At 44.3% G+C, this 26,816-nt stretch overlaps 1 protein-coding gene across 2 annotated transcripts in view; it reads right to left on the bottom strand.

The window, feature by feature from the left end:
• Positions 1 to 26,816, bottom strand: part of PAX5 (paired box 5) — a 216,960-nt gene that overhangs the window by 91,940 nt on the left and 98,204 nt on the right. Inside the window, exons 7-8 of one of the 2 annotated variants that reach the window (XM_045021445.1) lie at positions 22,619 to 22,675; positions 16,972 to 17,101 (exon numbers count right to left, since the gene is read on the bottom strand). In XM_045021445.1, coding sequence (XP_044877380.1) covers positions 16,972 to 17,101; positions 22,619 to 22,675 — 187 coding nt within the window. The remainder of the gene's footprint in view (positions 1 to 16,971; positions 17,102 to 22,618; positions 22,676 to 26,816) is intronic. The other variant, XM_045021446.1, reaches the window with a different exon arrangement.

Raw genomic sequence — 26,816 nt, 5'->3', positions numbered from 1 at the left:
GAGTAAACGGAGGTAGGGCAGAGGGTGCAGGGATGACACATTAGAGCTGCTGGAGATTTCGGACTTCACACCCATGCCAGGGCACAGAGAGAAGAAAGCCTCTCTACACTGGCCATCCAGACCTCAGGGCTCTGCACGTAGGAGTCAGAACAAGCTGTGCTCCTGCCTACCACTACACCCACAGCACAGGGGTGCTGAGCCAGCATGGCAGGTGTTGTAATTTATTATTGATAGCAGTAGTCTGACCATAGCACCTAGGAGCCCCGGTCATGAACCCGGACCCCACCGTGCTAGGCGCTGCACAAACACAGACCAAAGAGACAGTCCACCCCCAGGAGGCTTGCAATCTAGGTATAAGACGAGACAACAGAGAGGGAAGCACAAGGACACAGTGAGACAATGCTGGTCAGTACAGTGGCCAGTGGGCTCAGCACACCAGCAGCCCAACCGTTGTCGAGTCTCTGGTAGGCATCACAACAAGGGAGCGTTTTGGGGAGGGACCTGTAGGCAGGTCACGAGGCAGCTTTGTGGATGTTTGCGGGGAACTCCACCCAAGCGGCAGAGGCAGTACGGGGAAAGCACGAAGGTGCTGGGCTAAACACTACCGAATGAGAGAGGAGATCATCAGAATGCAACACGTGGGAGCCCCCCCGTCCCCGATTTGCTGCTGGGCTTATAGTGAGCATACTCACACGTACTGAGCATGCCCAGTAACATCTGCTGAAGCCACTGCCCTCACTCTGCACCCCCCAGTATCAGCAGGTACAGGACATCTCTGGCAACCTGTCATGAGGTCACCTAACCATACAACACGGTGTCACCTCCTTTTCATGATACAAGTAAGCTTGCTGTGCAGACTGATATCCAGCTTGCAGGTGCATTTCAGGGAGCAGCAAAGCAAGGATCCATGAGATACAAACGCCAGCCAAGAGACTGGGTGTAACACGGGGAAAGCCTTGGTGAATTGTAGCAGGTCAGTGCTGAGAAAGACGCTCCGCCTGGTACTCACAAATGATGTACAGAGCCACCCCACTGCTTCCCGGGCCTACTACGAAGCCTGGGTGGCAGGCGCTTTTCAGAAAAAAACCCCACTGAATTAAAGAATATATTTGCAAAAAAAAAAATTAAAAAATCACACTTCAGTACCAGTGAATCTGCATTGGCAGGGCTAACCATAGTTACGAGCATCACCGCCAAGCAGTACTAACAGAATGGCAGCAGTCCTGATAATCTGTTCTCTTCGGAAAGCAAGATTTGGGGCAGGTAGAAAAATCTCTCTCTTCCCAACTAGTCTCGAGGCTAAGGCTCTGGACCGCACTCATGCTTCACCTGTGTGTTAATCTCTTGATGCCATGGTTCCCCTTCTGTAAAATTAACTCCCTTACGCTCTTTGTGCCAGGGACCATCTCTTACTATGGGTTTGCACGTTGCTTACACCTGGAGGCCGTGATCAGAGTTAGGCCACATGGGGCTAGAGGAATACAAGCAATAATGGTAATAAACTGGACATAGGAATACCTGGGAGAGCCGCAGCTTAGATGCAACACTGCACACACGGGACAAATGCAGGCTTCACCGTCCATATGTCCGACAGAATTACCAAGAGCCAGCTGGGTCATTAAAACTACAGGATAGCGTGTGAACAATCTAGACCAGACCGAAGTCCCTCTGGAGTTCAAAAGTGGGGGGGGAAACAATCTCATTTTGCTAGTCTTACCCTACTCCTTGTGTCAAAGGCACATATGACCCACATAATAATCCTATTCAAGCACCTCTCAGTCTTTAACATTTAGCCTGAAAACACAGTGCGAAGTGGTGGGGGGGGGGTCTATTCTTCTTGTACAGATGAGGAACCAAGGCACAGAGCAGCTAAGTGACTTGCCCAAGGTCAACAGGTCAGTCTGTAGCAGAGCTAGGAAATCAGCCCGTCTCTGAGTTCCAGGCTAGCATTTGAACCACTGAATTATGCTTCCTCTGATATGGCCACCAATTCCAGTGCTTGTTAAATACCAATAGCAATGCTAATATTAACAGACAAGATTGGGCCCAGGCATGTGTGGAGTTAGGTACCTAAACCCGAGAGTGAATACACAAGTGGTGGGACCTTTTCTCCTCTTGCCCACCTGTGCAGGATTTGGATACTGTGCTACTCCTTCTGTTCCCCCAGCGATCTCATGTATTTTGGTATCAGCAGATCAGCACATCTGACTGTGACACATGCCATGAGCTGGGGAAGTGATTTTGCCCTAGTGCTGCGGAGGTCACTGATTGGGTTTTGCAGTAGAATGCGAGTTTGAGAAAGCTGAATATCTACTGGAGATGGAAGCGAAGGACTTACGGAGCTCCGGAGTGTGTTATCCACAGGGCTGTAGGCAATATGGGTGTGTCTACACTGCAATTAAACATCAGCAGCGAGCCCAAGTCAGCTGACGCAGGCCAGCCATGGGTGTTTAATTGATGGGTAAACATAGACTTGTATGTTCCACCGTCTTGGGATTTCTCCTCAACCTCTGACTTCCTTACTTTTAAGGTTTTTCGTGGATGTGCCCTGTCGTAACACAAGTGCCACTAAACATAGTGTTTGTTAGCTAATTTCCCAGTTTTCTATATAGCTTTGGTGCCCCTTGGTGCCTGGTTCCTGAAAGCCGGGGAGAAAGGCGCCTGCCTGGAATCAGAGAGGGAAACGAACTGCTGAAGCTGTTCCTGACTACATTGACTCTCGTGGAGAGCATGAGAGGCTGTGACATGCCTCCGTAAAATCTCGTCTAACCTTTCATCCCCATGTAAACATTACTGAAAGTACGTCTAGCAGGAGCAGCCCTCCCAGTGCACCAGGGATGACATAACCTGTCAGCTGGAGGGAACCTCCACAAAGGAGTCTCACTTCCCAAAACATCACAGCCTCTCGTGGCCCTGTAAAAATCAAACCTATTCACTAGCAGCAGGTCTGTCTACTGCTCTCCCGCTCCTGCCAGATTGAAGCCAACCTCCCGACCTTCTAGTGTGCCAGCGAGACACACCAGTAAGTGTGACAGCCACCATGGAAGCCCACACCAGGGACTGAGCCAGTGACTTGCAGAGCTAAAAGCAGGAGTCTTTACAGCTTGGGCTGCAGAGCCAAGCTCTCAAGAAGAGAGTTGTCAGTAACTGACATTTCTACACAGTGGGCACAGAGGGGCCCATATAACAGCCCTACTCACCAAGTCTGACAAAGTCTCACTCAATATCTGACCAAAGAGCAAATAAGAGGAGTGCGCTTCCCTGGCACAATGGAGCAGTCTCCAGCAATGGTAAAGGAGACAGGGCTTTTTCAGGGGTTCATCCCAGACTGTGGAACAAACTCCCCCAGGATCCAAGAACTATTTTCTCATCAGGTGCAAGGCAAACTTTTTCCTGCCATCACTGATGTAAACACATTACACAGTATACATTTTAAAAAATCCATGTGCAATTCCAGAAACCAGGAAGATGAAGAAACACATGACTGATACCTCTTAAATTGCTTAATGCCATAATGTAAGGTGCCCCGATACCATGATGTTGGGCACAAAATAAGAACCTGAACAAAACAGAAAAAGTATACTCTCTCTATTGATGGTGAGTGCAAGTTACTCTGAATGGACATTTATGCAATAATAGCATAAATATGGGAAAGTTTATTCCTAACCCAAGGTTGGTAGCAGTTTGTCGTAGATCCTGAAGCTTCAGGGTTTCTATTCCATACACATTTTTATCCTACCTAATGTAACTTATTATTCAGATAAATTAATCCTATTTTTAAAAAACTGGTAAATTCTTTGCCTCAAAGACATCTTGTGGCGGTGAGTTCCACACGTTAATTGTACATTGAGTAAAAAAAAAAGGGGGGTCATTTTAGTTCACGTCCTTGGGTGAACCTCATTTTAGTATAATGACAGGTCTGCCCGAGGACCTATCGCCATACCTTATCTGCAGTTCTACCATGTCAAGGCTTACTACCAGTCCTAATCCTTTTAATATCTCCTGCTAAGGAAGCCTGTGTCATAATTTTCATTGCCCTTCCCTAGACCTTTCTTTTTTCTGACACAGCCTTTTGAAGGTGGTGCGATTAGAACAGAATACAGTGTCTGAGGTGCGGATGCGCCCTCAGTGCACAAATGGAATTCTCATGTTGTTAGTATTATTCTCCATCCCTAACATTTTGTTTGCAGTTTGACCAACGCTTCACATTGAGCAGATGGGGACAGTTCAGTGTAAACAATAAAGCCTAGGCCTTTCCCCTCAATTTAGTTAATTTAGAACCTATGCGCATGTATGAGCTGTTCAAATGGTGTCTTCCAACTTGGACATGACTATGCTTAATTTCATCTGCTGTCCTGTTGCCCATCCTCCGTAGCTGAGTTCGGTCCTTCTGGAACTCCTTCCAGTCTTGATTAATTAAATAATGTGGCATTATTCACCGATTTTTCCTCCTCACAGCTCACCCCTTTTTCCAGATCACCCATCCTAGGTACTGAGCTACTAACCATCCTCTATGAAAAGGATTTAGGGGAAGGACGGTGCAGTGGTAGGGCTGGAGTTGGAAAAGACAAAGTCCTGTTTTGCCAGATACGTATTGAGTGAGCCCAGGGAAAGTCATGTAGGGCCAGATTTTTAAAGGGATTTAGGCACCTGAAGATCACATAGGCACTTAACTCATTGATTTCAATTTGAGGTAGGCACTTAGCACCTAAATACCTTTGAAAATCTGGCCCTTAACCCCTCTGTGCTACTATCCCCTCTGTACAAGGGGATCAAAGCACTGCCCTACCTCACAGGGGCATTGTGAGGATAAAGGCATTAAAGACTGAGATGCTCCAACATTATGACAATTGGAGCCATACAAGGTTCTAATGCATCATTCTGCCTACTTAGAAGTTTCATGTCAGTTGAATCTCTAGAACTTTCAGATGTATTGTTAGTCATGCTCCTCAAAAGAACAATTCAGATAATAGCAGCAAAGAGTCTTGTGGCACCTTATAGACTAACAGACTTTTGGGAGCATGAGCTTTCGTGGGTGAATACCCACTTCGTCGGATGCATGTGACGCATACATGCATCCGACGAAGTGGGTATTCACCCACGAAAGCTCATGCTCCCAAAAGTCTGTTAGTCTATAAGGTGCCATAAGACTCTTTGCTGCTTTTACAGATCCAGACTAACACGGCTACCCCTCTGATGAATTCAGATAATGTCTCTATTAACTGGAGTTTTTTCCCTTTTGGTTATTTTTATTTGCAGTCTGGAAGTCTAAGACAAACTTACATTATATCTCTGGAATCATAAAATGCCATTTGGGAGGAGATTTGACTACACTGTATTGAAGTAACAACGGAGCAGTCCAGTAGAACATCATTGGGGATCTGGAGTGCTGAAGTCTAATCAAGGATCTGCCGCTGGTCGTCTGTGTCTGACTTTGGGTAAATCTCTCAGGCCTCCAAATAGTCAAAAATATCCACTAATTTTGGGTGCCCAAGTTGAGACACCTCAGGTGGATCCTGGACTCAAAGTATTTCCATGGATTTCAGTTGGGCCAGGATTTCACTATTTATGCCTGATCTCCAACTGAAGTCAATGGAGATAAGCGTGAAAAGCAAGCCCTACGTTTCTCAAGATAATGAGCAAAGATGCTACATAAATGCAAATTATTAATATGGATACTTTACACTGAGACATTTTTACCACTGTTTAAATCAATGATAAAACTCCCAATAGGATCAGGATGTCTGTGTTGAAAAGAACCAGAACCAGTTAGTTCTTCAACACAGTCTTACGCCGTGTGCGGGCCAGGGTGATAAGATCTGTCCCTTCTCAGACACACTAGTTCTTTTTGAATGGAAGGACAAAAATTCACAAAAAAATGGAAAAAGTCAACCATGTTTCAGCTAAACTCTGGGCCATCATTAAAAAATGACACGTTTTTGAGACCGGCTGCCTTTCCAAGGGAGCTGATGGGAGTTTTTTCACAACATGACAGGCCCTATTCAGAGGGACAAACAGGTTACTGAAAAAGGCATCTGCACATTTATCTGTTAAGTATAGAGAGTGAGCTGTAAATCTGGCATTTTGTTGTTCTTGGAGTAGGCATCTCCTATCACCAATTTGCACTGCAACATTATCGGGTGATAATGTTCAGGCACTACTCACAATTTCCATATAGAAATAGTTATAGCAAGGCTTGTTGCTATTACTATTAGAGCTGGTCAAAAAATGTTTGTCAAAACTCTTCTGATAACATCAATAGTCAGACTTCCAATGATGTGCCCTGATTTGTTCCACTTGTTCGAAATGCTTTTAACAATCCAAGCTACCGTCAATACTGTTTTGGCTACACTGAAATGCTTTGCAAAACCTTATTGAGATATGTGAAATTTTGTTTAGAAAAAAATTGGAGAAAAACAAATTTTCAAATGTCCCATTTTGACATTTTTGGAATGAAAAGTTTCAATTTTTCATTTTGGAACAACTTTTTATTTTGAAATTTAATTTACTTTATAAATTAAAAATGGTCAAAATCAAGATGAAATGTTTTGAATTTATGAAAATGAAATGTTTCAATTGACCCAAAATAAAAATTTGTTTGGAATTTTAGTTTCAGAAAAAAATGTTGAAGTTTCGGATTTTGTCCCAATTGAGGATGATTTTTTTTTAAATTATTTTCAAAACCTTGGCATTTTTCAGGGGATAGAAAATCCGTTTTCGAACCCCCTCTAATTATTAGTACAGAAGGGACTACAAACAAATAGCAAGCAATTCCCTACCCCACAGATCTTGCACTCTTAGACAAGACACACGAAGCAAGTGTTAGCCCAATTTTCAGACTGGGAATGAAGGCACACCAGGCTTGTTTAAGGTCACACCAGAAGCTAGTGGCAGAGCCAGGACCTGAAGCCAGATTTTATGAGGCACAGCGAGTACCTTAACCACACGACCATCCTTCCTCTCTAAATGCTTTCAAAAATTCAAGCATCTGTAAATGTTCTTTATGGGCTAAATCTTGGTTGCAAATGAAGTCAATGGCAACTCTTCATTGTTCTCTATGAGACCAGGGTTTGACCTGAAATTAACAACTATGAAAAAAAATGACCTTCAGAACCAACTAGATAAAAATATTTAACAATTCTTTAAATAAAAGTATACGACTAAAACCAATGGGTATTTTCCTCAGTGATCAGATATTGCAGGTTCCACAATAATTTTCCCAGCACTATTTGGTCTGTTCCACTTTTGCACTCGACATTTATGAAATTAGGACCCCGTGCCTACATTTTTTGTACACCTAATCCACGCATTGACTTCACTGGGAATTTGAGTGTGAAAGGATGGCTGAAAAGTCCTTTTTTTCTAGGTATTATTCAAAAATAAATGTGAGTTTTTAATTTATTTTATTTTAGTATTTTTATTTTCACGTTATATTTTCAATTTGACATGAAAAGTAATGTAGCTGTCTCAGATCATCATCAAAAAAGGGGTCATAAAAAGCAGGTCAGATAAGGTGCTCTACCTAAAAGATAAATAGCCCATTCTTAGCTACCTTGGCATCAATCCCAGAGGCTATATAAGAGTTGAAGAGAGCTGCACTCTATCAGTTGGTTAAACTTTTTCTGTTTTCAGCATGACCAGAATAAAGAAAAGGTAAAACTTACAAAAAAAAATAAAAAAAGGCAGTGATTCTGTTATGATATGAGGGAAGCCTGTCTGCAGAGTCATTCAAGCCAGAAGAAAGCAAGGCAGTATTTACCCTAGCAACTCTATGTAAGAGTTTATTCCATGACAATTGCATACCCTATTTCATGTCAATTACTTATTTGGTCTACTTAGGTATACTTCATCCAGTACCGCAATGCCTCAGCTCCTTATAAACATGAGACATTTATATTTCTCTAATTTATATTTAAAATATATATATTTAAAACCAATAATTATGAATGAGCCAGATCCTAAGATCATGGAAATATCTACGACAGACAAATGGGAGAAAAGGTGGGTTTAGTTAAAGATCTCTTATGCATTTCCCTTTCCTCCTAACACACATTCCCAGAAGATGTTTTGTGATAGTAACTGTGATAGGAGCCTTTTGAGATCCTAACTCAGAGGTGTTTTTATTCCTAGGGGCAGATGTAAAACATGTTATCTTCTGGTAGGAGGTTAGAAAAGGAAGATTTTAAAAGCTTCAAGGGGAAAACCCCCAACTGGGAAGTTTTATTTCATCCTTTAGGATTTCTAAGGCATGGCCAATCACATAGACATCAACAGGAGATGGAACTAGTAAAACAACGGATACCAAGGTGACCTCACCTGTATACTCTACATTCCAGCACTTACAGTGCTTGTCAGGTGTACACACTCCTAGCTCCATGGATTTCAATGGAGCTATGGCCATTTACATCCACAGCAGATCTGTCCCCAGGTATTGTTTTTGGATAAATACCATTGTGGAGGGGGGTGAAGCACACCATGTACCTTCCCCTCTCCCTCCCAGGAAACATGGCTAAAATAAATCCTCTTTGGATCAAGAACTTCTCAGATCACACAAGACACTGAGTGATTTATGTCCTAAAGGAACAAACAAGAATATACTAATATTTAGCATGTATCCCAGAATGGTGCTTTTATTAGTACATTCTTTACAATATTTTATTTGGTTACTTAGGGTGAGGTTTTCAAAAACCACTCAATAGTGGCCTAACTTTGCTCCCTTTAAAGTCAATAGGAGTGGGACCGGTTAGCTCAGGTTTGACACCCTTGTGCACTCATCCTGGGCTCCGGGAGCTTTACAACCCTTCAAACACAACCATGGCTCACACTCGATTGATTCCCCTTCCAAACACCACAAAAGCTAGCTCTGATCATAAAAATACCCATCAACTAGACCAGTGCATCACCCAAGCATCAGCCTATCCAGAGGCTTGAGGAAAAAGCCTAACTTTACAGCATGCCTAGAAAGTTAACCATGGCTAAGGCCCAGGACTGGGTTGCAGGAGACCTGTGTTTGATTCCTGGTTCTGCCACAGACTCCCTGTAGATCTTAGGACAGTTGCCTATGTAGGGGAGACCTAGTCTAATCTGTAATGATTTAAAAATGCAAGTGGCATGAGATCAGCCTGGGGGTTGTTTTCGGCATCATTGTCTGTTTTAAGCACTTTCCATCGGGTTCGATGTTTGGAAAGCTCTCCAGGCCTGCTACCTGCCTACCATATTGCTCGCAGCATTAGAAATGATAAACAAGCATTGAAATGCAACCAAAGCTTTGGCAAACCACTGGCACATAAACAGCAGCCACTGCCTGTCAGGATGAATAAGACATGAAGTAGGCTAGAGATTAATGAGACAAAGCTACCGAATAAATTGAGGCATTGCTGGAGGAACAAAACAGTCTGGCGAGGGATCAGGTAACTACAGTCTTTCGTCATGGCTCCCAGGATAAAAACAGGTCTTTTGCATTACATGTGTTTCCTTTCATTTTGCCACGTTCACTTCATATTAATATAAACCTGGCAACATATATGGCATATCAATTGTGAGAAATATGTATGTTATTTGCAGGGGCGGCTCTAGGCACCAGCAAAACAAGCTGGTGCCTAGGGCGGCAAAATGTAGGGGGCGTCCTCTGCCGCCGGGGAGGGCGGGAGGCTGGGCCGGCGGACCTGCCGCAGTCATGCCTGCGGGAGCTCCACCGGAGCCCCGGGACGAGTGGACCTGCCGCAGGCATGACTGCGGAGGGGGCGCTTGTCCCGCGGCTCGGCTGGACCTCCCGCAGGCATGACTGCGGCAGGTCAACAGGAGCCGCGGGACCACGGCACCCGCCGCAGTCATGCCTGCGGCAGGTCCACTCGTCCCGGGCTCCGGTCGACCTGCCGCAGGCATGCCTGCGGGAGGTCCACCGGAGCCGCGGGAAGAGGGGACCCGCCGCAGGACCGGGGAAGGGCGGCGCAGCGCACCGCGCTGCTTGGGGCAGCGTGATTTCTAGAGCCGCCCCTGGTTATTTGTATTAGCTTTGTACGCTTGGCTCTATGGAGAAATAGCTACTTGGTATAATATACTAGACTAAGGGTATCAGATACATCTACATAAAGAAACACAGAGTTGAGTAGTGTACTCAACTGGAGTAGTGTTCTTAGCCAGGTGCATTTTCCTTGCATTCTCTACATTCAATGTAGACAAAAGCCCTGAATGAATTAGGTTTGGTGGCCCAAGTCCCTCACTACAAGCCCACAGCAGATCATTTAACGTGACTGCCATTCAGTGATTCCCTCCTCCCCTGCCCTTTGTGTGCTGTCATCAGGATTTTCAAGGGGACTGTGCTCCTCGCTTTGTTCTTTTTGCTCTCTCCCTTGCCATCAGGAAGGTGGACACATGGAGCTTTGTGGGGACGCTCCCTTCTAAGCTGACTACACCACTCGGAGGATTCTAGCATAGGATTCTCTTCTGCCTCGCTCCTCCTGCAGTTGGATACACCCACGCAAAGTGCATATACAATGCTCCCATTCTGATCGGGTAGAATTTTTTTCCGACTCTGCACAGGGGTCAGTGACTACACAGGTTATCAGGCCAAAAGCAGCCAGTGTTCCAGTACCGCTATTATGCTACATAGAGAGAAAACCTAAGTCCAACGTTTCTAGCGCTACCTTTTGCCGCAACCTGGAAGGGAAGCTAAGGTCCTGAATGTTCTGGGGAGGTAAATGACAAGGTTCCTCTGTTCTGCTGAGAAAACAAAACCGTAATCTGCCTTGGATGCTTTGCTTTAAGCGTCCTCTTTTAACTGAATGATAGAGTTTGTGTCTGCTCCCACTAAAATGAAATGTTCTTATTTGACTCCTTTGCTAGGCCAGTCGACAGTTGAATCCAGTCACTTCTGGGCACTGCTAATGCAAACTGACTCTCCAACCAGCTGCAGTCAGGACTGCCTGTGGATTTGTCAATCTGTCCTCTATGCTGTATTGGAGAGCCGAGAGGAGGTGTCAATTTCAGCGCCACTTTGTCCTCTCAAAGTGATAGCGACCAAGCTGAAGTCAGCAAGCTGGAGCGGAGAAAATGCATCTGCAGGTAATTAGTAACAATCAAAAGCTGCTCTGAAACTGCTGACTACAGCAGTAATGGGCTAGGCACATGTCATTGGCTTGCAAATGGAGAGCGTGCTTATGAACCATGGCAGCAAGCAGTAAGAGAGGGAATTTTTTTAACTTAATATTTAATGTGGCATAAAAACGATGGAGAGAAATCAGGTGGTTCGCTAATCAGATGGTTAGCCAGCGGTCCATAACACAAGGGAGTCTGTGGATGAAACAACGCTGAGAACGGTCATCAACAATTCCTTTCGCCATAACTTAGGCCTATTTTTAAAGGCATGTGCTGGTATGAATGCCAATGTTTAAGCAGTGCTTTTTATTCAAATGATATCACTGCCAATTTGATCTACCAGTCTGCTCGGAAACGTGAACCTCACACTGCACATCAACAATTACACAGAGGATCTTTCACATCTCATTTCTCAGTGTTGCTTTGCTGTCCAAAACATGGTCTTGGAATAAGAACAATGAAAAACTGTGATCATAATTCACTTATCCCCTTAGTTCTCAGCCTATTTTCCATTAAACCGCTTTATGAGATGGCTTAAAGACTCACAATATGAACTAGACGTCGGTCAGTTTGCAAATAGAAGCCCAGCAATGGCCCTGGACTTTTTCATAAAAACTGCTGAAGCTTGAACTGCAGATCTCAGCCTATCAAAAGAACCAGATTAGTTTTCTTGGCCAGAATAAAACCTATTTCTCAAACTCTCATGAGTATATATTTCAAGATCTTCATCCTGGAATATGGGGCTTTTTAAGCACCCTGCACATTAATGGCCTTCTGTATGCTGAAACATGGGCCACTCAGTATTCATTGGTCTGCTTCACACAAAACAGAAAGATTCCCTATAAAAATGATGATTTGAATCAAAGATTTCTGCTGGAGTTTACAATTCACTTGTCAGTTTTTTAAATATAAAACTGCCCTTGGGTCTCCCAACAACCAAGTTATTATAACAAGCATGTTTATTATATAGTAACATATGTTGGAACACCATCTAAAAGCAGCAAAGACCAGACTTCAAAAGTACAGTGGTTTGAAACACTTAAACACCAAGGTTTTTGCTGACCTTTATCTAAACTACCTTAAAATCTTAGGTCTGCAAAACCGAGCTGGAAGTCTTCGAAGGCCAAGCCTTCTTGTAAGATTTTCAGTACTGTAGGACCTTGCTTTCGGTTAGGCAGGAAACACCACAAGACAGATACTCTCCTTATTTCACCCAGAACCAGAAAGTTTTTGCATGCTTCTGCACTATCAAGAATTAAAAGTTAGCCAGACGTCTTTGAACCTCAGGAGAGGCTGGAATTCAGCTTGGTTCTTACTTAATCTGAACCAATATTATTATTATTGATTGTCCAAAGAATGGTGGTTTGTGATTCAGGTACTAGTCTAGGACTCAGGTGATCTGGGTTTAATTCCTAGTTGTGCTAGAGACTTCTTCCTCCATGAGTCAGTTCCCCATCTATAACATAGGGGTGATAATACTGTCTCCCTCCCAGCTTTTGTCTGTCGTGTCTATTTATATTGTAAAGTATTGGGACTGTCTTTTTCTATATGTATGTACAGCACTTATCACAGCGGGCCCTGATCTTGTCTGAGGCTTCATGATACACCATAATACACATAGTGATATTACCAAAAAAATGAAATATTTTAGCCATATGGATTTTTCTGATAAATCAAAAGTACCAAAAAAAAAGACTGCACGTATTAGTGGAACTCTAATGTGAATACCATTATAAACCCAAACATTAGACAATAAACTCCAGTGTGATAAGAATTATATACCTCACCCTTCCTGAAACACCCGTGTTGTTATGGTTCTCTCTCACGTCTAAGATCAGTGACAGAATTTTTCTAGACTTCGTAAAAATAAAACCAACAGATCGATTCAACTTCTTAAAATTACTTATAACTTTGCATAAGAACTCGCAGTTGGTTCTAGCTTAAAACAAAACAAGTAGCGGCTTTTCTAGAGTCCCCAGACCCTATTTTAGTAAATATTGCTGACTAGTCCGTCACAGGTAAATAAATAAGCCCATAAAAAGAATGGCCAGGTAATCACTATAGGATTGTGGGGAGGAAATGGTTGCTCCTGTGCATTGCAGGTCTGGACATTCTGGGTGCACTGCAGGTCTGGGGACACATTCCTTACTTGGGCAAACTCTCCTTGGAGTAAATAGGAGTTTTGCCTGAGTAAGAATTACAAGACTGCAGTTTCTCAGGGGAGGCAGCCCTATGAATAGGGCTCATGCTAGGGCATACAGAGAACACTCTCTGGGAAAGGTTTGCTTTTCAATCCCCCCATTACACAAAAGGCCTAGGTGGGAATAGGAAGAAGGCTGCTTCTGAGAGGCTTGTGGCACCTTGGAGGCTAACAAATTTATTTAACAAATACATTTGTCAGTCTCTACGGTGCCACAAGTACCCAATAATAGGAAAATATGCAGGGACACAGGAAGTGTCCTGCCAGAGCAGACAAGGGGTCCATCCAATCCAGTATCCCATCTCCAACAGTGGCCAGTACAGTATATCCCAGTTATTTTTTATCCTATCTGGTGGGTGATCTGATTACCCATATAAGGAGCTGCTCTTTTAGGGGAGTCTGAGGCAGAGCCCATTCAAGTACATGGGAGTCTTTCCATTGACTTTAGCAGTTTGGATGAAATCCTTGGACCCTTCTAAATTCTTAGTGTCTGGGGTCTTGTTGCAGTAAGAACGAGGAGTACTTGTGGCACCTTGGAGGCTAACAAATTTATTTAACAAATACATTTGTCAGTCTCTACGGTGCCACAAGTACCCCTCGTTCTTTCTGCTGATACAGACTAACACGGCTACCAGTCTGATACTCTGAAACTTGTTGCAATAGGTTCTACAAGTTAATTGTGAGGGGTGGAGAATGTCTCTCCTTTTGTTAATTTTTGCCTAGCAAGCTGGGGTGTAAATCTACACTGCCTTAGCATGCCGGGCATAGGGTGACCAGATGTCCCAATTTTATAGGGACAGTCCCGATTTTTGGGTCTTTTTCTTATATAGGCTCCTATTACCCCCCACCCCCATCCCAATTTTTCACATTTGCTGTTTGGTCACCCTAGCCGGGCACTAACTGTTCCATATGGACTCGGTTACAGCGGCGCACTACAGGTTCCTCTGTTTGAAACAGGGGTAGGCCAATGAGCACTAGGGAACTTTTGGGGCATGGTATGCTAGTGCGCTGTAGATTAACACCCCAGCTTGTCACTCAACTAACTCCCCATCTAGACAAGCCCGTAGTCTTTCATAGTGCCTCAGCCTACCACTGGCAAAGTGTAGGGCTCGGGTAGGTAGATATTCACTCAACATCCTCTCTGGGGAAGACTGATTCAGAGAAATGTTTACCCCCTCTGCATTGTTCTTATTCTCCTTAATTGCTCCTTGGTGATCCACCCAACATCTCTGATTATCTCAGCTTCACAGAATTTCTTGTTACTCATTCTCTTTTTTCAACCACGTGCCCTCCTAACTTGCTTCTTACATTCTCCTTTAGCACCTATCACCTTAGCATGGAGGTGCTGAGCACCTGCAGGTAAATTAGACTTGCACAGTGCACTTCTATTCTGTTCTATGGAGATGCTTACACCGCTCCCATCACCATGCTATTGAGCACCTCCCAATATTACATCAAACAGTCTAACCAACACATGCCACACATTTGTTCTCACAGCTTCTAGGAAGTTCTGCCTTTTTTCCCCTTCAACAACCTTGGTTATGATGAGTGAAGTGTGCTCTCAGGACTGGATCCAGTGCCCATTAAAGTCAATGGAATGACTCCCCTTGAATTCAATGGGCATTGGATCAGATCCTAAAAGCAATTTGATTTGTCTGATCTGCCATGGCAATTCCAGTCTCTGGCAGTGACCTGTACCTGGTGCTTCAAAGGAAGATATAAGAGGCTGTGGTAGTGAGCAATTATGGAACAACCTGGCCAGAGGGAACACTGCTCCTAACTCCCATCACTCAGTGTTTGCCTTATGTACTGAAGCATGATGATTTATATTCCTGCCAATATATATGTGTATATATAATGTGACAGGGTCAGGCCAGATGGCTACAGGAGAGTGATAGAAGGCAGATATATTAGCCCCAGGTTAAGTAGGTCCCCTTTCCCTGGGTAAGGTAATGGGGAAGGTTCCAGAACAATCACGAGCTTTCTGGAAACAATTAAGGCAGACAGGCTGATTAGAACACCTGCAGCCAATCAAGAAGCTGCTAGAATCAATCAAGGCAGACTAATCAGGGCACCTGGGTTTAAAAAGGAGCTCACTTCAGTTTGTGGTACACGTGTGAGGAGCTGGGAGCAAGAGGTGCAAGGAGCTGAGAGGGAGAGGGTGTAGCTGCTGGAGGACTGAGGAGTACAAGTGTTATCAGACACCAGGAGGAAGGTCCTGTGGTGAGGATAAAGAAGGTGTTTGGAGGGGGCCATGGGGAAGTAGCCCAGGGAGTTGTAGCTGTCATGCAGCTGTTACAGGAGGCACTATAGACAGCTGCGATCCACAGGGCCATGGGCTGGAACCTGGAGTAGAGGGTGGGCCCGGGCTCCCCCCAAACCTCCCAACTCCTGATCAGACACAGGAGGAACTGACCCAGACTGTGGGTTCCACCAGAGGGGAAGATCTCTGAGGTGAGCAAATCAATAAGCGCAGGACCCACCACGGTAGAGGAGGAACTTTGTCACTGTAGGTATATCCTACTTACTAGAAATGTGGATTTCCTCATTAACCATATAATTATATGATCTTATTTGAATCCTGCTAAGCTCTTGGCAATAAGTTCCCAAGGTTGATTCCACATTGCGCAGAAGTAACTCTGCATTAACTTGTGTTTTCAAAATTGTTCACAGACTCCAAACGACTGCCGTGCTTTCAAGACAAGATGGCAGCAGCCTAAAAATGTCACAACATTCTGCTCAGCAGCTAAGGCCCAGATCTTCAATGGTATTTAGGCACCTAATTCACACCGATTTCAATGGGAGTTAGTACCTAAAATCCTTGGAGGGCCTGGGCCAAAATGAAACTCCACAGTAGACAAAATGGAGGAAAATCTGAGGCTGAAATTTGGACTGTCACCAAGTGTCATGAAAAAAACAAAATAAAAAGTTTAAGGGTAGGTAAAATACACCCTTGAATTCTAGAGGCTCATGTACTAAGCCGTGAGTGATTCTTATGGGAAATATTTTGAGATTCTATTGCATTTTGTGCAGTCTAGTCCCAAGTGATGTAGCTGACTCAGCCGACGAATGTTATCAAAATCTAGTGGCCACTGGTCCCTAACCTCCGCTCAATGGCTATGACTGTTACACAAATACAGTTGACTTAACACTACTTGCTTCTTTTAAATGCCAAACCCTACAGCAAGAGTGGAATTCCAGAAGGGGTCCAAAGCATCTGTATTTGGAGGGATCGGATGCACCAGAAATTCAATCCAATCTGAAATACCATCAAAATTCAGGCCAGTCGCAAATGCCAAACACTTTCATGATAAACAACCTGCAACACCCAAAGCAGAGACAAGTCCTCGCTTTTTGTGACGTGTTGGTACTCGGGGTTTAGATTTGGAGGGCCAGAGCCTCCACTGGTGCAAACTGGTCTCGATCGACCAACTTAAAGGAAGCTTCTCTGATTTACACCAGCTGGGCGTCTGGGCCTGGAACTGCTTGAATGGCTATGAACTCACACCAATGTTGAGACTTTCTGAAAAGAATAGTGGCACTTCTTATGTTTATGTCTCTCTTATAAATGGCAGTGAGTTGCCAGGAGCAGCAAAATACCATTCAGCTCTTCCCCCAGTTGGCCAACAAACACATTCTTTTTCAACATATATCAGGCTCCCAAGATGTCTTACCTGTCACGATAGGGTAGGATTGTGGTCCTGGAACACTAGCTCCTAATTCTGCGGAAGTAGGGCTTGTTAAATTGGCCTTCATATCATCTAATCCACCAGCTAATGATGCCATGGCTGAATATTCTGTCGTCTGGAAAAGGAAGCAAGAGATAACTCAGAAATAGTATATTTGATATTCGACAACCTTTTTCTGATACATGCAGTATAACACAATTACATACAAATGCAAAAAAAAAACAACCCCTAAGCCTTTTGTTCTATTAGATTAGCCATGTGAAAGGCAAAGCACATTTAAAGTGTGCTGCTACAGCTGTCATTACTAACCCACGCTACGTGTGTCTTATCTTTGTCTCTGCTGCTTTGGTAGAACAAAAAATGTTTTGTTTTGTTTTTTTACTAAAAGGATCCAAGATTATTATTGTGAAGTAACAAAATCTTTCAGTGTGGCAGCATCTTGTAGACCAAAGTTGGTGACTATAACTGTTGACAGTAAGTCATTTGCCTGGTACATCAGTAATAGTTCACGGTAACACAATCAAAATGTTCTCGTTCCACTAATCACACTTGTAGAGAAAGACATGCCTATAGAGAAGATGGAAGCAGAAATGTTTTGCAACCACATCCCACTGAAGAACACAGTAGTTCCTTCAAGTTGTAAGCAATAAACAGTACTTAGGCAAACCTAGTTCTGCAAGCAGGGGCTCACGGTCAGCCTTGGAACCACATCTCCCAAAGCATTTCCAATGCCAAATTTATTTTAAAATAAATAAGATCGAGTGTCACCTGGGTATATTAAAGATCCACCAATCTCATATGGGAAACTTTAAACATCTAGGGCCAGAGCCTCCGACGGCTCCACCGAAGTAAGATTGACAACGGCCATTGATGCCTTTAAAAGCCAATGGAGCTCTGACAGTTCACAGCAGCTGGGGATCTGGCCCTATATTTAGAAAGAATTCTGCGTATGTGGCAGAACGTTTATCTGCAGTTCCCTCCTCCTGTAATTTTCAGGGCCATTTACATAAAACTAGAATCTGCTTTTTTGAGTTCATCTTCCCTCAACGCCATGCTCCCGTATTTGTGAGATTATAACTCTGTGCAGAGCAATCGGGGGTTATGATTTCGATGAAGAATAAGTAGTAGTAACAAATAAACTTAAAAACTGGGGTGATTTAGCACTGCACTACTGCAGTTTAAGCCACTGTAACCGCATTGCAACACTGGAGTAATGCAGTGGTGAAATAGGCCTCATATATTTTCAAGGCACTCTATAAATTCCTTTTAAAATGTTAATAATGTAAGGAGAAATGCAGAAAATATCTTGTGTAAACATGATTGCTCCTAAATACAAAAATTTGTCAAAGTTATTGGTGAGCCATTAGATGGTTTCAGTGCATGGTCTGAGACAGAAAGCTCAGCTTAGGGTTTGGTATAAATATCAGGGTTTGTCTATATTTGTGTCTCTGTAACACAGTTGTTATTAAAATTAGCAGGAATTCATACTGATAACCCAGTAATGGCAGGTTCAAGCTCCTCTTGAAGAGCAGGCTTCAGATGCAAGCTGCACAAGGCGCCAGAGTCACCTGGCATGGTGACGGGCTGCCCCCAGAGAGCACTTGCCGGCGGGTGTGCCAAATATTTTTTGCCAAGTTTACCACTGCTGGTGTCACCATCGTGGTATCTTGCCAGAGAATCAATTGTGTGATACTCTCTGGGTTCAAGATTTTTCAGCCAGGTGAAAATACTAAGGCATAACCCCACGTGTCCTGTCTCCTTCATTTTTCAGAGTCTTCTGCGCCCCCTTGAGTCTGAAACGCTCCTTGTCTCGACACATCTGTGGGTGCGCCTATCTGCTCATCAACACTTCCTCAACAGCGCTGCGTACGCCACTACTTCCACTCCACGGCATCCATGCCTTCATCTTCTCTAGCCTTGATTATTAAAACCCTATCACATCCCCTAATCCTTCAGAGGGTCCTAAATACCACTGCCGATCTTCTCATGTTGTTGTCTTGTAAGGATGTACAGTGCCTCTGAAAACTAATTTGCTGGAGTAATAAGCACTGCAGTATGGGACTGTGTGAGCAGTTTGGCACAGGGAAACCCTGACTTCTTGAAGTCAAGTTGTGCTTTAGCATATTCTGAAAAGGAGAAGAGAGCACGCAAAATGTCCTCCGAAAAAGTAGCATTTATTTAATACGTGCTGTTACAGTAGAGTACATACATCTGCCCTGTTCAGTGGTTAGAATCCTTCTTTCACTAGAAAGAGCTGAAGTTAATTATAATGTTGATGACAGTTTACTTAAAGGCACAGTACTGATGCAGCTTAATGCTTACCTATAGCACTTCGGGTACGTCTGCACTGCAATCACGGGTGTGACTGCAGCAGGTGTAGACATACCTGAGCTAGTTCTAATCTAACGATTAGGTACCAATAGCAGCACGGGTTTCAGTATGGGATGAACAAGCCCATCCGGGATCCTGGGTATGTATTTGGACAACGAGCCCATGCTGAAGTCTGTGCTGCCAAGACATCACTGCTAGCGGTACCCAAGCCAGCTAAAGTTGGTTCTGATAGATCTACTCCTGCTGCAATCACAACTCTGACTGTAGTGCAGACAAACCCTGCAATGAGTATAACGAGCACCATTAACACTTTGTAAAAAGAGTTATAGTCTGAAGCTGCCTGATGTAAAACGTCAAGCTGTGCCAACGTATTGAGCCAAATTCAGACCTAGTATAAATGGATGCACTTCTACTGACCCAGTTACAGCTTGTCTAAATTTGGCCAACTCTCAGCAATAATGCTACAGATTTCTATGCTAGCAGCATGGTTTCCACTACTATTGCCACTGCACTTGCAACTGATATGTTCACTGTCAGCAAAATGAAAGTTTTACAGGCCAGGGAACTGTCTACAATGCTTATACGCTTTACCTTTCTTCTCCTTTCACTTTATTGGACCTACAACCTCTAGTAACTGGTTTTGGAACAAGAAATATCAGGATTAGACCTCACATTAACTATAATTACCCAAAAACATAACAGCAAACAAGGCTTATCAAACAAGACGACATTTTCTATACTCCCAGTAACAGAAGCCTTAAACTTTGTACAAGAATTAGTACCGATAACTACAAACTTTTACTGTAGCTAAGAGTTTTTGCACAGAACTCACTGTTTACCTCACTCAAACAGCCTTGGAAAGTCAGCAGGTATTTCCCCACTACTTCACACCGTGTCTGTAAAGATGCACCTGGTGCCAATGTTGCTCTTTTTGACCGCAGCATAGAAAGCTTATTGATAACTTCCTAACTGGAGGACAATGGAACAGTAGGACAATGGAACGGACTGCCCGGGGAGGTCATGCAAGCTCCTTCACTGGAGGTTTTCCAAAGGAGGCTGTAGCCATTTGTCTTGGATGGTTTAGACCCAACAAATCCTGCATCTTGGCAGGGACTCTTGATGACTCTTGTGGTGCCTTGTAACCCTATGGGTCTGGGGTGCCTATCTTAGCCTACAAAATAGGATATACCAAAGTTGCTGCATTGGCCAGAGTTTTGAGACACCTTCTGCAGGTTGGAACAACTGAAGCTACTACTGCCTTTAAGGAAAACGTGGGTGGAAATTCATCATTAACTCAGCCCAGGATGGCAGAATAAGGAGGCTTTAGCCTTCCGTGTTCAGGGGCTGGCTAGCCTGTTACAGGTTAGAGCAGCCTCAGCGCGGTCCAAGCTTGCACCTAGCCTGGGGCCCCAGGGGCTCTTTCAGCGGCTGGCAATAGCCAGAATGCAGTGGTGTTCCAGCCATGCCCCCATTCCCAGGGGAATGCTCTTGACGCTCACCCTACACCAGGGGCTGCGGGATGATACAGAGCCATGACACCACTGGGGAGCCCCCTACATTGTGGAAATTCCTTTGGGGCTGTGACTGCCAACTTTACAGTCCTGTTGCTATGGCCTGGCCAGCACAAAGGCCCTGAACAGGGGCAGCTCTAGGATTTGCGCCGCCCCAAGCAGGGCGGCACGCCGCACGGGGTGCTTTGGCGGTCGCTGGTCCCGTGGCTCCGGTGGACCTCCCACAGGCACGCCTGCGGATGCTCCACCGGAGCCGAGAGACCAGCGGACCCTCCGCAGGCACGCCTGCGGGAGGTCCACTGGAGCCGCCTGCCGCCCTCCCGCGGGACGCCGCCCCAAGCGCGTGCTTGGCGCGCTGGGGTCTAGAGCCGGCCCTGGCCCTGAACTGAGAGATCTGCCAGCAACATCTACCCATGTTTGTTGGTACTCGAGGCAAGAGGAATATGGATAAAGCCTCAGTCAGAAAAAGCATAGTCCTTTATCACATCATGAGTAACACAGCTGCCTGCTGGTCAATGGCTTTTCCACTTGTCCCCTCAGAAAGCAATGTGCCCAAACAAAGAGAGAAGAACATTAACTGCTGTATGGGTTTTCCCCAAAACAGCAGCTGCTAGGAGACTGTGGCTACATGGCAGCACTCTTGATGGTGCCCACTATGGTGCTCAGCGTTCCTGCGTTTCCTGGCAGTACGCTCCATATGCGCATGCCTAGCATGTGCTGGTACCAGGCCAAGCCAGCTGTGATGAAATGAACAACGCCCATCTCGTGCCAGGTTTAGATTGGCATTTACCACTGTTCGTACGGCTTTGGAAACGGAAAGTACAATAGTCCTGGAAAAAGCAGTTCACGCTGCAGAGCTGTAGGGTATGTTAACAAGCCAGTTAAACAACTGGAGCCAACATTTGCCTCAATAGAAGCTAAGAATTTGGAGTACAGAGCAGAAAGAGAGCCTCTATTTTATAAACCCAACAAAAGAGTCCAAACTTAAATTCCCCTCATTCCTTGCAGAACCCAGGTGCATTAAGCTCTGGGGCTGATTATAATTATTATTACTTCATACAGAAGCATTGTGGGTCCAGCACTTCACAAACAAGTAAAAACAGGGGATCCTCTTCCCCGCCAAGCTTATCACACACACGCACGGCAAAGAGACACACAGAAAGAGCAGGCAGTCCTAATAACACTGATGGTTCCAAGTCAGTCCCTAAAGAAAAGGTTAGCTTCTGTGTTCTGCAGCTGGGGCTGGTATTGGAACACTAGAGCCTTGGACGTGCATGTAACCACCACTGAACAAAACAAGGGCTTTGTCACATGGGGTGGGCCTTTTATCATCTTTTCTGCTCCCTCTTTCGCGCACACAGCGCATCACTGCCATACATCCCACCATGAAGCCAAAAAAGGCAAAGCTTGCTAAACTAACAGCTCTTGGAGGGGCTTTTCCTCTCACCATCAAGAATGAAGATCCTTCCTCCTCCTGAATCTTGTGACTGTATCAGAAATTCATCCCTACTAACCCTAACCATTGATTATTCATAATTAGTAGCCAAAAATCTTAGTTACATTCTAGAATTGGGCTGCCGTGGGGACTGATCATTAATCTAAGAATGTTACTTCTTTGTTTTTTTCTAGTTGCAACACAGCCCCATGGTCTCTCGGCTAGGAATAGCCAGGGAAAGAAAATACCCAACCTACCCAGGTACAACCAAAGAACCCCTGCATAATTGGGGAAACCCAACCAGCTTGATACCTGAAAAAGCATGAGTCGGGTGTTTGGTACCCTAAGAAATTACCTGAAAAATGACTGCCTGGGGTTGCACCAAGTATTGTCTCATCAGCATGGAGCACCACTGCCATAGCATGAAGGAGAAAGAAAACACAGAAATGTAAGAAGGAGAATATATAAAAGGAGAGCAGTGAGAAAAAAAAAAGCTTCTGAACTATAATGTGAGATTTCTCTCTGCATCCCTCTCCCCCAACCCATCTACATCAGGAGGATGGGATGTTGTGTACGCTGCAGATTGACTAACAGTAGCAACCTGCCTGGTGCATCCATGCCTGAGAGATGGGCATTCTGTCTAAAGGGAAATGAACAAAGAGATACCACTGTCCGGACTGAATAAGGTCTGTCTGTAACAACACCACCAGCAGCACCAAAGAGACGTTCTGCATATTTGCAGGAAGTCACAGGCCAAGTGTTTGTATTTACACAGCATTACATTTGATCAGAGGACATAGTCGTTGTTTACAAAGAGTTACCTCTTACAATACCTGTTCGATAAAAGTAGTACCAGGCCTCTCTTACAAAAGGGAAACTGAGGCACAGAGTGCCACATTTACTGCTGGCACAGGTAGGGCAATCCCCTTGCCTTTAATGGAGTGGACCTTCTTATGCCTGTAGCCAACTGGGCTCAGAGAGTTCAAGTGACTTTCCCAAAGTGATAAAAATCAGGAGCAGAGCCTGGAGCAGTCTGGGTTTCTTGACTTCACCCTCAGAAGAAAACAGCAGTTTTCCCCAGAGCTACTCTTCCAGTCCCCAAGAAGTAAAGGATTTTCCCTGACACCCGCCAACCTTTTATTGTGTATACTTCCACCTGTACGCAAACAGCTTTCATGTGCCTGTGTAATCCTTCCCACTTCAGGGTGATGAGGAAACACATACGTTTTCCACATGCTCAAGGGCCTTTGGAAAAAAAACACAATCACTAGCCATTTTTGCAAGTGATACTCCTGCTGGCTTCCATTTCTCTGCTTCACTTTCAGGGTTAGATTCTCAGCTGGTGTAAACTGGCACAGCTTTACTGATGTCAACGCAGCTACGCCGATTCACACCAGATGAGAACCTGGTCCTAAGTCCCTTTTCTGTTCTGTGACACTATTCTATGTCATGAGAAGCACCTGGGCCTAGAGTAGGGTGACCAGACAGCAAGTGTGAAAAATCAGGATGGGGTGAGGGGTAATACCGGTAGGTGCCTATATAAGAGAAAGGCTCAAAAACTGGGACTGTCCCTATAAAATCAGGACATCTGGTCACTCTATCTAGATGCTGGGTGGAGGAGGAAAAGAAGTTACAAAAGCAGGATGGTGAAGACTCAACCAGCACTTTGGTTTTAAGAACATCCTTCCTGTGACACATGCTTTCAGGCGATGGAAGCATGCTGTGGATTCTGGCCTTGGAGACATAGGTCAAATAATATTGCCAGTATCCTACATTCTAACCTTTCATTTAAAATAACCCTTTGGTGTTAAAGACTGAAGACAGTTCAGAGGTTAGATTTCCTACCAGTACTTCTCCACTGGTTTCGAATTCACTCCGCATTCTTTTTTTACCATGAGATAGAACCAAAATTAGTAGCAATACATATCTCATTACCACAACTGACTTTCTACAGCAGCTGGCCAGTTCAAAATAGGCAAAGAATATTAACGCAGTTACCTACATTACTCCAGTGAATACAGGTAAGGATATCATTTGCCTTTCTGAGTTGAGCTTTCCCACAGGCACTCTGTAGAAAGGTGAGGGGGGGTTTTCTGTACAGAGGCCATTCACTTATATCGTGCATAGAGTTCTAAGGAGCTGAAGCTCCTTGGATGATCCAAACTACTCAGCTGGGATTTTTCTGACCATGGCAGAAGTGGTATAATGTACATAGCTCTTATGTACTGTCCTTAATATGCTCTCATTGCACAATCATCTATGAGACGTTGACGATGAATACATTTCAGCCATGTTCAAAGCATGTTCAACTATAGCACTGCAATACTCTTCATATGCAAACTCTAGGACTTGGTTTTCATGTCCCAGCTCCACTCCTGCCCCCAATTTTGGACTGTGACACCTCAGTTTTCTTCTTTACCTTGACTTGTGGTCCTAGATTTCCACAGAGTCAGCTTTCCTCAGTTATTTATGTCTACTTCCTTCGACGAGACAGGAAGGAAGGAGCCTTTACTTTTAATTTCCTTTGGTCTTTAAGCTACTTTTAATTCCTCTGTCCTTTCCTGCACCTATCTGGGGGAATATTTTGGTTGGGCTGCCTGTGAAAGAGTACAGATCTTGTACTATGTGGTGAACTTCCACAGTTAACACCTAAACGGGTTTTTTTAAACACTCCTTAGTGCCACACTAGGTCTTTTCCCAGTTTGTTTGTTGGAAAAAAGTGAAGGAAGATGAGGGATGGCAGCCTTGCTACTACTGTTCTTCAAGAGTTATTCTATGAATGAGCAATACACTAGTGCCGGTGGCCACAGCAGCTGTAGCTGGGGTGATATAGACCTTTGTGGGTGCACACTGAGTTAGGGTTGTCGAGAAAGAGTGGCAGTGGCCAACTTTCTCTTGAGTGATTTTCTTTTTGATGCAGCTATTGGAATTTTATTCCAGAGTAGCATACTAAGCGGGGGTCCGGGGGAAAGGTGGCTTCCCTAAAGTGTATGAACCCCAAACAAAGAAAGATGAGAGAAAACTGGACTAGAACACCTGGCTGGAACACCTTCAGTCTCATGTTATATTGGCTGGGATTACTGTGATGTATTACTGTGATCCAGGTCGAGTGGTAGGGGAAAAGTGCTAAAATTAAATGTTTTCCCTTTTTTCCCCTCCTACTTATTTTCATTCTGAAAATATGTAACCTTGTCAGAAGACCAAGTGATGGGAGGAAAGGAAAGGGATGTCTCGTTTGCACTGAAAGTAACCATTTAAAGGCGCTACACAGAACTCAGCCGGACACACATGCTTTGCTTTTCTCAGCTGCTCAATATTCCAAACCACAACTCTGAAAAATTAAATAAACCAACTGATATTTCTTCATTCCTTTGTATTGTATAGGTGTCTTTTGTTGTTGGGAACACGGTAGTGTGAAAGGAAATCAGTGTACAATATGCTAGCAGGTTGAACTGTCAAAATACAAAAATAATCCAAGTGATTTGTGGTCTTTTTGTTGCTGTTTTGTGCCTACAGAATCTGTCCTTTTGCCCTCCCTTTCAGCTAATGATGTGCAGTAAGATACAGTGATGCACTCGGGGCCTTTTCCTGTAAAAAAACACACTGCTGCTGCTTCTCTATCTTCTCAAGGATAGACGTTGACTTGGTGGTGTCATCACGGTGCATCATGAATGGTGTATAAGAAAATTCTACATACTCATGGTTAACCTGGTCCCTTGGCTGGCATATTTTGTACAAGCCCCTGGCACTCAACCTGGACATATCCAATTTAAAAAAAAAACAAAAAAACAAAAAAACACACCATGACTAGAAGTGCTGAGACCAAAACACCTCTGAAAACTCATTGTTACTTGTTTCTCTCTTTCATCCAACCCATGCTCAAAGATTCTTAGGGCACCGTCCACCAGGCAGTCGGCTAGCTGAAGTCTTTGGGGGAAAACAGATCTTCTTAGGAGCCTTCCAAGGGGAGTAGTGGGCTCAAAAGACATATCTGGCTTCAAGACTAAGCTTGATAAGTTTATGGAGGGGATGGTATGATGGGATAGCCTAATTTTGGCAATTAATTGATCTTTGACTATTAGCAGTAAAATGCCCAATGGCTTGTGATGGGATGTTAGATGGGGTGGGATCTGAGTTACTACAGACAATTCTTTCTTGGGTGATGGCTGGTGAGTCTTGCCCACATGCTCAGGGTTTAGCTGATGGCCATATTTGGGGTCAGGAAGGAATTTTCCTTCAGGGCAGATTGGCAGAGGCCCTGGAGGTTTTTTGCCTTCCTCTATAGCGTGGGACACGTGTCACTTGCTCTGCACCTTGATTTTCTGCACCTTGAGGTCTTTAAGCCACAATTTGAGGACTTCAATAACTCAGACATAGGTCAGGAGTTTGTTACAGGAGTGAGTGGGTGAGATTCTGTGGCCTGCTTTGTGCAGGAGGTCGGACTAGATGATCATAATGGTCCCTTCTGACCTTAAAGTCTATGTGTCTATAAGACACACACACACACACACACGGAATGGAGACTTGGATTTGGTCAACAAGATCTGCCTCCA

The sequence above is a fragment of the Mauremys mutica genome, chromosome 6, assembly GCF_020497125.1.
Source record: "Mauremys mutica isolate MM-2020 ecotype Southern chromosome 6, ASM2049712v1, whole genome shotgun sequence".
NCBI classification, from domain to species: domain Eukaryota; kingdom Metazoa; phylum Chordata; order Testudines; family Geoemydidae; genus Mauremys; species Mauremys mutica.
Note: the sequence above shows the minus strand (reverse complement) of the source record. Positions and strands in the feature narration are given on the sequence as shown.